Below are 12,980 nucleotides of genomic sequence, written 5' to 3'. Positions count from 1 at the left end.
TTGTGTCCGGGACTTCCCATTCAAAACTCATTATATCCACAGCTCAGAGCAGTGCGTGGCACAGCCACATTCATTTTTAGGTCTGGCATCTGACAAAATTGCTGTTCTGCTTTCAGGTGGTGGCGGTGGCAGTGGTAATTTTATCATTTCTAGACCAGAGAGATGGTGACTGGAATTGCATTGGCAAAAGCTCTGCTGTTTGCTGCCCCTCACCTTTGTGTTGAGCCACAGGTATTGGTGTGACTGAAGCTTCAGTCAGTGAGGTTGCTGGTCAGGAGAAGAGAAAAATCCTCTCAAAACACCTAAAGGAAATCAAGATTATCTTCAAGGGGAAGAAAATGGGAGAAGCTTTGGTAGCAACAGGAGAAAAAAACCTGATACTTGCAGAACAGCATGTTTTTTAAAGGTGAAATAATAGGGACAAAAGGTGTTTCTCTTTGCATTTTTATTTGTCTTTCCTGGGAGACAGGACCCATCTCACACAGATGTCATTGCAGAGACAAACTAAAACAAAGATGGTTTTTTGGATGGTGGTTAATGACTTCAAGAGGTTTGTGAGAATAGTTTGTTTGTCTTACCTGCTTCATGAGATCATCTGAAAGCTCCAGTCCAGGCTGTTTAACCATTTTTGTCTCCATGAACAATAAAATATCTGGTAACGCTTTTGTCACTGCATTGGATTTGTTCCTGAAATAAGCATTATTGGGACCTTTGTGTGTCAGGATCACTAAAATGATCACAGTTCCCAATTCATTAATCATAACGCAGACAAAAATCCTTCCCGATTCTGTCTTTCTGATAAAGTTTAGTAGAATTATGGACAAGCTCCCCTGGGCCAGTGCTGACAGTAGCAGGAATGGGTCTCTACCCAGTCCAGCAGCACTAGGGTATGAACACTGGAGCTTCCTATTGCACCAAGACTACAGCTCCAAACCCACTTTTGTCCCAGCCAACACAGAGGTGCCCAGAATAACTCCTGGGTGCTTTCCAAAAATTATCACGAGTTAGGAGCCAGTTCAAAAATTCAGTTTGGAGGTGATCACTGTCTTCTGGAGGGTCCATGGCTTTAATACTATGGAAGTGCTATGCCAGCTGGCCTCAGGGACTAGAACCTGACTTGACACTGGTTATTTTATAAGTTTTGATGGATAAAATGCTCTAGCAGCTCAGTTCCTGCTGATTGTTCTGGACACAAGTACTTCCAAGTATGACACCTTGCAATCCAGAAGATTTGTGGAATTATAAGAAAAATCCCTTTATCCAACCTGGTCTGGGCAACCTCACTAATGGGCCTTTCCAGATTTACTCACCACCTCCTTTGAGCGGGATCAAGATATTTTGTCCTGGCTGGGTTGTTATTCTCCCCAACTTTTCATGGGTTTGTGAGGCAGATTTGATGTTTTCTCTCAAATACAGAGACCTACAATGATCTCTCTGACTCAAGAGGTTCCTGACCTGTAAATCACTGAAAGCCTGAGGAGCATTTTAGGTGAACATTACTATACAAATGCTTGGTTCCCATACTCTTTTTGATCCCTGTTGGAGAGCATTCTGACCACAGAGATTTGCTGGTCTCCCTTTTTAAGACTTTACTTGTGCACTGATGCTTTGAGGTCAAGAATGAACTATTATTATAGTTTCTGGGAACTGGAATACCATAATTTTTTGTCCATGACTGGGACAGATATATTTTCATCTGTAACTTGTGCCTTCTGTCTCAGGCATGGGGAGCTCTGAAGGGTTGATGCAAACATAAAAATGTATAACTGTATGAAAGTGGCAAATAACACTTGATTTTACAGAGAATAAGCAGCTTCAATATGTGTGGTCATATCAAAGCATGCACACAATGAATGCAAGAGCAAATATTTCATGTAATATACCTGTTTTTCTTTGTATTTTCATGTGAAAGGGAAGGGTGAATGCAGATCTCAGAGTGTGTAAGAAGAGAGTTTTACTACTGAGCTTTGTTCAAAGGAAGCACCAGTAACTGTCTTTTCTCTACTTGGGCCCTTACTTTTACAAACCTTGAAGGAACATATAGTATTTTTGAGTCCACAAATGTGGCTAAAATTGGCTGGCGGGGGGGGGGCGATGTCAAAGTTTTTTATAGAAGAATGATAAACAGGAGAATATAAAACCCCCACACAGAGTGATGTTATGAGACTCATTTCCTTCCAAAATAATTTTCTTTAAAAGAAAGAATTAACAGCCTAAAGCAGTAATTTTATTTTTATTTACATGGTCCCTGCTATGAGTACATATTTATATGTGTGTGTGTTCCCATGGTTTAACCCCAGCTGGCAACTCAACCTCAGAGAGCCCCTCAGCCACTCAGCCCTGGTGGGATGGGAGAGAGAACTGGAAGTGTAAAAGGGAGAAATCTTGGGGGTTGAGATAAAGACCTTTAAACAGGGGAAGTAAAAGTTGTGTAAGCAAACAAAGCAAAACAAATAATTCATTCACCACTTCCCATGGGCAGGGAGTGTTTGGCCACTCCAGTGGGACTCCATCACAGGTAGTAGTGACTTGGGAAAACAAATGCCATCGCTCCAAATGTCCTCCCCTTCCTTCTCACCCCAGCTTTATATGCTAAGCATGACCCCACATGGTCTGGGATATTCTGTGGGCCACCTGGGGTCAGCTGTCCTGGCTGTGTCCCCTCCCAAATCCTCGGGCACCCCCAGTCCATTCACTGGTGGGATGAGGGGCAGAAAAGGCTTTGACTCTGTGCAAGCCCCTCTCAGCAATAATGAAAACATCTCTGTGCTATTAACACCATTTTCAGCACAAATCCAAAACACAGCCCAAAACAGCTACCACAAAGAAAATTAACTCTGCCTGAACCAAACCCAGCACGTTTGTACACAAACACATGAGAAACATTTGTACCACTGTGCCTTCCTCTGCAACTGAACTCAGAATAATTTACCTTTTCTGGATTTCCAAGGTGCTATTCCTGGGCTCTTTTTTTCCCCCCCTTTATTTCCCATTTGAATGTCAGCAGGTCAAAAAGGAACAGTTAATGCTGATGAATATTTCCCTCTCAGCAAAGATATGTGCTGGCCAGCCCAAGGCCAATGAATCGCAATTTCTAAACAGTGTCCCATTTATCTCTCCCCTCCCCCTTCCTCCCCTCCTTGCTTTTATATTTTTGTAGCTATAATTGTAGTTAAATTAGAAATAACTGACGGGCAAATGCAGTCAGATGGAAAGAAAATTGTGGGAGATTTATTTTATTTTGATAAAAAACTGACATTGCCTTTTGTTTTTGTCAGAAAGAGACTCTATTTTTCCTTGTGCCATGAATTGTGGAATCTATCACGAAATGGGTAAAAATTATTGAAGCAAATGGTGGTGTTAACCTGAAGGGGAAAATCATTAATGTTGATGTATTTCATTCAATTTTAAATGTAGAATTTATTTTATTTTATTTATTTGGCATTGGGGAACAAGGGAAAAGGCAGGAGACTTGTAAAGGACTCCATGTGCCTTTAAGTCAGAACATCTGTTTTAAAAAATGCTCTTCTCTCCTTCCACCTCTCTCCATTTTTCTAAATAAAGGATATGATGTGGTGATGGTGGTAGTGGTGGAGGTTTTTTCCCTAAGCAAAGAGGGCCCCCTTGGCGCATTATTCTTTTCAAATGTGAAATGAGGTGGAAAATCCTCATTTCACGACAGGAAGGACAAATATTGACACAAAGTTAATATTTGTCAGGAGCCCTAGAAGCAACCTGAGTGCTAAAATCTCATCTAGATATATGTACTGGTATGTTTATGTATATAAATAAATAATAAATTTGCCTTGATGATGGGTGGAACCTGCAGAAATCAAAGTCTGCTCGCTGAGGTGGAGGAATTATCTGCAGAGGGTGAACACACACACACACATTCCATGTATCATTTCTCTCTCTTCTTGTGTGGAGCAGGACAAGCAGGTGAATTCTTGAGCCCAAAGGACATGTGTCCCCTTCCTCTGCCTGTGTACACAAGAACCCAGCATGAAGTTCAACAATATGAGAATATCTTCTCTATCTTTCCCACATGTTTTTAAGGACTATGGTTGACTCTTTTTCCCCTGTTTTTTTCTCCCTCTCACACACACGTGTGTGTGTGTGCAAACACACACAAATAGAACTTTTGTAATCCAATTTCACCCATGGCAGGGGGATGCTTCTGGAATTTATCACTGCTATTGTTCATCACCAATGTAAATAGCACATGTCAGCTCAATATTCAGTGGTCACTCAGCATTTATTAAGTCCTGTCCACTCTGGCCTTTTTTAGAGGAAAGCCCTGGGGCAGATAAGCTGCTGGCCGTGACATGCAGCGTCACTTATCTGTTCGCATTGATTATCAGAGTCAGCTGTGGTCAGGACTCACTTTTTTCTTCTCCTCTAAGACCCCCTCTTACAAGCACCCCTGCTTGGATTTTCATGAGGAAATAATCAGATTAGGGCTTCAGTGGCGAGTTCATATGGAGTTCTCTTTCTCCAATGTGCTACTAACCGAATAAACGTGTTTTGTGGTAAATTGTAAATGACATTATGATTACTAAGGCCAGCATGGGTTTCATTTAAAAGTGATCGAAATTGCAGGCTGTAGAAATTGTGACTGGCAGATAAGGCCATTTGGAAAAAGACAAGCAACGATGTGTGTGTGTGTGCATGGGTGTGAGTGTGTGCAGGAAAACAAGCCAGCCCCCTTTGCAGGGCAGGCGGGGCTAAGGAAAGTTCTGAGAAATCACGAAATATCATCAAATCCCATTTGTAGACATGAGAAATGTCACCAGGGGGAGATGGGGTGTTTCCAGGATAGCCGTGGATGAGATGTGTCAGCCTTTGTGGGCAGGTTGCTGGCGGCACAGCGCATCCTCCCAATGCTCCGGGACAATTCCAGTGTCTCTGAGCACAGCATTTCCACTTCTGTTCTGAACAGAGCTGTCCCTCACCCTTTTTTTGCCTCCAGCGCAAACTGACAGCAAAATACTACAGCAAAATGTTTACACTGAAAAGCAAAAAACCCCAAAAACAAAAAAAAAAAAAAAAAAAACAAAAAATCCACAAAAAAAAAAAAAAAAAAAAAAAAAAAAAAAAAACAAACAAAAAATCCACAAAAAACAAAACAACAACAAAAAAATAAACAAAGAAAAAAAACCCCAAAACCCAAAAAAAACCACAAAAAAACCCCAGTGAAATCCCATCTCACTTGGACATCCTCCCTAAGCAGAGCTCACCGTTTATGTAATTCCATTGCTTTCCTCAGGGACGTGCAGAGGGGGAGCTCATTCTGGGGAAGGTTCACAGACATGGGCTGCACATGATGATTCCCCTGGAAATACATAGTAGTCAAGAACCCACAGGATCCAGTCTTTGAGATGTAGCTAAAGGCAGAGCCCAGAATTATTTAATGGAATCACAGAATGGCTTGGGTTGGAAGCAACCTTAAAGATCATCCAGTTCCAACACTCCTACCATGGGCAGGGACCCCTTCCACGGTACTACATTGCTCAGAGCTCCATCCAACATTTCTCATAGTTAATTTCTTTTTTAGAAGTCTGCTACTTTTATCTAGCAGAGGTTTTCACATAATGTGTCCTTGATAAGGGATGTCCTTTTGCCCTAATGTCTTCTCAGTCATCATAAACTAGAAGTTTGTGACTCTCAAGGATGTTTCTGTCCCTTATTTTTTATGTGACTTGAATACATGTCCCCAAGTGCTGAATGAGGAGCACAGAATTGGTTTGGATATTGGCCATGCTTTGCCCAACACGTTTGTGAGCACAGCTGACTAAGGAAGGAGCAGGCTAGGTGAGGGAAGGAGAATTCTAGCTGACTACAGCAGCAAATTCCTCCTTTGATTTTATTTTGAAGAGAGGAAGGAAAAACAGAAACATACATCTTTTTCTAAGATGCTTCAGGCAGAAATGTTTATGGTTTTGGTGCCTGTATCTGAACTCATATACTTTTATTCTCTCTTCATAATCAGTGGTGATCTCATTGTTACAGCCTGAGGCACAATTTCTCTCATCTTAAAGCAGAGACCTGTATTTAGTCAGATGGAGCACACCGTAAACTTATAGCACAATTCAGGACTTTTGACAAAGGTATGGAGTGGCAGCACAAGGGGGAATGGCATCAAACTAACAGGGGTAGGGTTAAATTTGGTATTGCAAAGAAATTCTTTACTGTGAGGATGTTGAGGCATTGGTTGCCCAGAGAAGCTGTGGATTTCCCATCCCTGGAATTGTTCAGGGACAGGTAGGATGGGGGCCTGAGCAACCTGGTCTAGTGGAAGGTGGTCCTTTGCAGGAGGGTCAGAACTAGATTATATTTAAGGTCCAACCTTACAACCCAAACCATTCTGTGCGTCTATGATTCTAACTCTTCTAACAGAAGACTGTGCAGATTACATCTCTTCTCTCTAGAGCCTTTCATAAAAGAATCCTCTTGACTTCTCTGCAGAGGCACTTGGGAAGAGATTTAGTGGAAAATCCTGAGAAGTGTGTAATGATCTTCACCCCTGTTACATTCAGTGAAAGAACAAAGTGTTATTTAAAGTGACTTTTGCACTCCCATTCATTGTGTGTTACACCTACAGATGTTGCAGCTATCAAAAGAAGTCCAGGTGACACTCTGCACTTGTGTTTAAGTGACAGGATCCCACCTCTGGTAAATAAAATTATAGGATTGTAAAATGTAATCCAGATGACTGAACAGAAGTATTTTAGCATGAATTTCACTGGTTTTAAACTGCTTTGAATAGATGGCTGGGGAATTGGGTGTGTTTCAGTCACACAAATGTGTGTTTAGTGTAATTTCTGGTGCTGTGGGGCGTCCTTGCAAGGCATATGTCTTCTATTGACCCTGCGTCACATGTCTCAGGTACCTCAAGACATCCCAAACAAATCTAGAACCTGCCTGTGAGCAAATGTTTGAAATTCCAGATCTCAACGGACTGCTGTGGGAGTTTGGAATTTGGAACACATGTGAGAGTCTCCTATATTTTTAGGTATCTGAATCTGATGGGTTCTTCCAGCTTCTCACTTGATGAGGTGGTTCATCACTGGAGTAGATTAATGATGTTCTGGTCCTTTCTAATGTTTTCTGTTTGAAGTGCAGTCTCTGTGAGTGGGATGAGACAGCATTTTGTAGGGTTAAATTATCATTGCAAAGACTTGCAGTCATTTCCTGATTCATCACCCTGCTACAGGCTTGGGACCAGGGAAAATGTAGAAGGCACAAGGACATGGGGACAAAGTGCTGGGTCAGACAAAAAGTTTGTCTTGCATGTATGCTCTTTCAATGGATACTGCAGTTTTATATGTAGAAAGAACAAGGTAGGTGCAGGTGATGCCTCTCTGTCATTTGTTTTCAGTCCTCAACAATCTTCAATTCCAGGACATCTAGAGGTAGATGCAGTTTTTACCTATTTAATATCCCTCAGTGTCCAGGCTTCTCTCAAAATTATGCAAAATTTTAACACTGACAAAGTGACTTTAAATTTGGAATGGGAAAACAAAGAGCTATTAAAAAAAATTGATATGATGTCTGAAACAATTTTTTTTTCCCCATCTCCCTTTATTCTCTTCCAGGAATTTACAGAGATGACAGTAAGTGCCTCTTCAAGCCCTCAGTACAAGGCTACTTCTGCAAACAGACAGATCATGCACTTGTCATCTTAGAAAACTTGGATTCCAGTGTGGACAGCCAGAGGCTGTTCCCAGTGGTTACAATGACTGGAAGCTTTATGGACACCTTCACTGATGAGACCTCACTTTCTTTGTGTCACCCTTCAGAGCATCGTTCTGCTTTCTTCTCTGTTCTGCCCTCCACCAAACTCACCACAGTTTGCTTCCCAGACGTGGCACCTCTGGCTTTCCGACTTTATCTTCTCAGTGGCCAAAACACAACCAGGCTGCCCCTCGCCATATTCTTCACTGAACCACTCAGCCTTCGTGTTTTCATCCAAGGGAATTATGTCTCTCCAACCCCTTCTTCTTTTTCACTGAACGCAGGGGCAGGAGCCAATTACTTCAGCTTTGAGGACAACCTTCTCTATGTTCTACTCCATGAGAAGGAACCTGTGGAAATAGTTGCTGGCCTTTCCCTTCTTGTGGCTTTCACTGTAACTGAGGCTGCTGGGGAAGCGAGTGAGGCAACCATAATACGTCGATTGGCTGATTTCTTGAAGATTGGTCATGACCAAGTCAGAGTGGTCTATAACGTGCTGGGAAGTGAAAGCACATTGCAGGTAATCTCAGCCAATGCCAGCAAAAAGAGATATCACTGCCCTAACATGGCCTTTTGCACAGCCTTTCAGAGCAGGTACAGCCCACAGGAAGAGGGGACACAGCCAGGGAGCACCCGGGCTGTGAATCCACCTGATGGGGCTGGTCCATCAAGAGTGCTGATCATTGAGCTTGGTGATCTGCCGGGTCATCCAAGAAACGAGTTGACAAGTGACAGCCTAAAGAGTTTGGCCAGAACAATTATCAACACTCATCAGACTGGAGACCTTCAGAGTGGCCTTGGCTTGCCAGTTGACACCCTAATGGTGACTCAGTCTGCTTTGCTGTCCCCAAGAGAAGGTAACAGTAGGTAAGTAGCTGATGTATCATCACCAGACACTGATTGAAGTGTAGCGAGGTACTTTATCCACTTGATGTACTTATTAAGTTCTCCATTGACTGAAATATGACTAACCATGCTGAAACATGTTATAAAGTTTCCATGACTTGTCCAGAGAAGCTGTGGGTGCCCCATCCCTGGAAGTGTCCAAGGCCGAGTTGGAAAAGGCTTGGACCTGGTCTTGGACCAGGTCTTTTGGAAGATATCCTTGCCCATGGCAGGGGCTGGAATGTGATCACCTTTAAGGTCCATTCCAACCCAGACCACTCCATGATTCTGTGATGTCAGAGCTATACTAGCTGGATTCCCAACCATCAATTACCATGTTTTTCTATTGGTGCTTATGAGTCTCTGGAATGCAGAGATGTCAGTGATGCCTTAAATGAGGAACCGAGTTCCTGGAAGTCTGCCTTGAAACTATAGAGAATTGGGTTAATTCATGTTATCATAGCTCTTAAATTCTAAGCAATTAAATCTATGAATGTTTATAAATTGATGTGGCACCAGGGATGTGTTATTGAAGATGGGTTGTTGCCTTAACTATCTTGAAGATCTAAACATTTATTCACATACTTTTAAAATTTAAGGCAACAAAAATCTGTTTAATCTTTTACTTCAATATCCTGCAGGACACAAACCACTATTCTCCACCTTGATACCTTAGTGTCAACTTTTATTTTTACCTAAAATTCTAGAAACCCATCTGATCTTGATGATACAGGAGCTGGACACATCCAGTACTATCTGAACATGTGCCTAGGTGTTGGATTCTATTCCTGTTCTTTCTGTCACAAATACTTGTCCATTTCCTCTTGTCAGCCTTTACCTCCAGATTCCCATGAGAGCTCCTGGCTTCTTTCCTCCACTTTTACATCAGTAGCTTTCTGGGCATTGATTCTTCCTCTTCCAGATACCTTCAAAGTAATCAAATCACCTCACTGTCTGCTTTGGAAAAAAATCAAAATATTTGAGTTCTGGTGAGTGTTTCTTTCTTTCTCTATCTCTGTTTTCTGAATCTGTTTGGAAGTGGGCATGACTGAAAGTCAAGGTTTCCTTCTTGGTGGCTTCCCTAGCTTTGGCATTTTTAAAATTCAGCTGCGCAGGCTGCTGGGCCACCTTGACAAGACCATGACTTTTCCAAGAAAGGCTGGACCACAGGATCATTGAGGTCACTCCCAACCTGGCATTCTATGATTGTATGGAATCGGCGCCAAATGCAAAAGTGGTGTTAAATCCCATTTTCTACTGGCACAATTCAATGATTCCATTAGCCCATTCTCCCACAGAAACAAAAGAGTTAATGGTCTTCTGTTTGCTCACTGTGTTCTTTAATTCCTTTTCAGTTCTGACTTTCCAGAACCCAGTTCCCTCTGTTTGCCCAGATTCTACATCCCACATGATCTGGACCCCCATGTTTGACTTTTCTGTTGGTAATTTATCAGCCCACAAAACCATGCATTTTATCAGCAGTGGCTTTATATTTGTATCTCCTTCCAGGTACAGCAACAGACCTGCATCTCATTTTGACAGAAGAATACACAATACTCTTTTGCTTTACAATAATTTCCCCCTGGAGCTCCCTTTTGAGCTCTGCCAGTTGAAGAGTTCTTGGTCAGTTTTGTACATACTAAATTTTATCGATATTCAATACCAAGACTCACTTTTTGAAGGTCTTTTTTCCCTCTCCTCCATAGCAACAAGAAATCCTTTCTCTCCCTCCTTCCTCTGTCCCTGTCTTGCTCTTTTCAGCCTCATACTGCCACTATTTGCATAGCCCAGATGTCAGCCCTTATCTGCAGAGGAGGCTGTGAAGAGCAGGGCTGGGATGGGAGCAGACAGCAGTGTATTTCAGCGTCAGATCCTGAAACAGTATTAAAAGCATATGGGTAATATGAAAAAGGTAATATCCCATCTGTTTTTAATAGGGGACATAGGATTTGATATTTGGCAATCTTATTGTGTACTCTCTTGATATTGCATAATGTTATTTTTTGATGTTGTGCACTACTGAGGCTTATCCAAGTATAAGTATATTCCATATATTCTATCTATGAAAGAAAGAAATTGGATTTGTCTAAGACTTATCCTCTGAAATTAATACCACATCCTCTCCCATTTGCTGCTGACCCATGAACCATCCTGATGTCTGCCAGTGACACAAACTCTGTTCACATGCTTAACTTTTCTAGTAGACACTGTGTGGTTTGTGGTGGAAAAGGACCCAGAAGGAGGACAATGGTCTGTGACTGTGGGAATCTTTGTTTAGTTGTTTTGGTTTTGGTTTGTTGGTTTCAGCTGGAGGTGGTTTTTTGTTTGTTTGGGGGGGAAGATTTTATTTTTGTTTTCTTTTGGGTTGGGTGGGTTTTTTGTTTTGCTTTGGTTTTTTTGTTTTTTCTTTTTGTTTTTTGGGTGGTTTTTTTTTGTTTGTTTTGTTTTGTTTTGTTTTGCTTTGCTCTTGTGCTTTTACTTTTGTGGTTTTTTTGGTTTTTTTGTGGTGTTGCATTAAGCTCAATTAAGAATTCTTAAGTGCAAGATCAGATCTTAAATCAGGGCCAGTTCTGAAGATATACTGCATTTTGGATCAGCACCTCACTGTTGTGAGTGGGGCTGTTTGTGTTACACTGAATGGCACTGCAAAATGGGACAGCAGAAAAATTATGTGGGAAATTTTACAGTAGGTGGTAAGACCCTGGCACAGGGTGCCCAGAGAAGCTGTGGCTGCTCCTGGATCCCTGGCAGTGTCCTAGGCCAGGCTGGATGGGGCTTGGAGCAACCTGGGATAGTGGAAGTTGTCCCTGCCCATGGAAGGGGGTGGAAGTGGATAATCTTTAAGATCCCTTCCAGCCCAAAGCATTCCATGATTTACATGATCCTGAGACACGATCCCAAGAGACCATTTAAAGCAGGAAAGAACCATCTTCTGTGTGCCAGCAAGGAAACCTCAAGGCTACCTTTTTTCAGGCAGAAGTGACATCTCCACACTTTGACTGCTCTCCCAGCTGTGTTTTGTCTTCCTGTCTGTGCACACTCTGTGAAAAGATTCCAAGCAGTAAGGATCAGGAGAGTTCCCTAGGATGGAGGATGTTTTACTACAGACACAAGAGCAGTGCTAGCCTAAAGCCTTGGATTCACTGTCCCAGTTATGGGAAGACCTGGGATCTTTATTGAAGAGAACACTCACATCACCAGATCATAGGACTGGCTCAGAACTCACCCACCCTCAGCTGCTCGGGCTCCTCTGCACTGTTATTTATTGCTCCCCATCAGTCATAGCTTTTCTGGAATTACTCATGGCTGACATTTCCGATGCAATAAAGCCACAGATAACCTGTGAAATGAAATCAGGGTTTTCCTGTTGGGACATGTACTGTCCCCACTGTCTATCTGTCTCCATTTAAGCAGCACATGCTGGCACAGGCACAGATAATAGGACTGGGGTTACAAGTCAGACAAAGTATTCCAGTGTATTTTTTTGTAGAAGGAAAAGAGGAATATTTTCACACCTGAGTCATGCAAAACCCAGTTGGCCCATCAGAAATACAGAGAACCTGCACTCTTCCAGGCCCATCTCCTTGGGCTTTCAGACCAGGGAATTGTTCTGCATCACTATCATGCTCAATGACTCTCTGAAACGAGGTTGGAGCCAGGGGAGGGTCAGTCTCTTCTCCCAGGTAACAAGCAGCAGGATAAGAAAAAACCCTCAAGCTGCAAAAATCTCCCACCAGGGGAGGTTTATGTTGGATATTAGAGAAAAATATCTTTCACTGAAAGAGTGGTTAGGCATTGGGACAGACTGCCCAGGGCAGGGGTGGTGTCAGCACCCCTGGAAGTGTTCAAGAGGTGAATGAATGAGACATTTGGGGACATGGTTTGGAGGTCAACACAGTGGTACTGGGTTAATGGCTGGACTAAACAGTATTAGAGGTAGTTCCCAGCCTTAATGATTTTATGGTTTTGTAACACAACAACAACTACAAAAAGATCTTTAATCAGCACAGACTGGATGTTCATTTGCAGCCCAGGACAGTGAGGCTGAAGGGGAGCCTTGGAAACCCTGCTGTGGTAAGGTATGAGTCAATAGGTCTGTATTTCACACTGCCAAGCCTTTAAAAAATATGACTTGTCTGTTATGATTTGAAGTGCTTTTATACATGATTTTAATTTAACTCCTTTGTTAGGGTCACTTCAAGCACGGCTCATTAATTTGTCAAGAGAAGACAGAGGTGATTGCTGTGACTGCTATAGTCTTGCACAGCTGGAGAGTCAGAGATGTCTATCACACAGTGTATCTTCCAGTAAAATGCCTGTGTATAATAGATACTGTAATGTATTTACAGGTAGAAATCCCT

The 12,980-nt window shown here is 42.3% G+C and overlaps 1 protein-coding gene across 1 annotated transcript in view; it reads left to right on the top strand.

The window, feature by feature from the left end:
* The window catches only part of PKHD1 (PKHD1 ciliary IPT domain containing fibrocystin/polyductin), a 237,622-nt gene that overhangs the window by 202,225 nt on the left and 22,417 nt on the right, over positions 1-12,980 (top strand). Inside the window, exon 59 of the mRNA XM_041426139.1 lies at positions 7,596-8,601. Coding sequence (XP_041282073.1) covers positions 7,596-8,601 — 1,006 coding nt within the window. The remainder of the gene's footprint in view (positions 1-7,595; positions 8,602-12,980) is intronic.

Source organism: Onychostruthus taczanowskii, unplaced genomic scaffold (assembly GCF_017590055.1).
Source record: "Onychostruthus taczanowskii isolate IOZ18803 unplaced genomic scaffold, ASM1759005v1 scaffold90, whole genome shotgun sequence".
NCBI classification, from domain to species: Eukaryota; Metazoa; Chordata; class Aves; order Passeriformes; family Passeridae; genus Onychostruthus; species Onychostruthus taczanowskii.
Note: the sequence above shows the minus strand (reverse complement) of the source record. Positions and strands in the feature narration are given on the sequence as shown.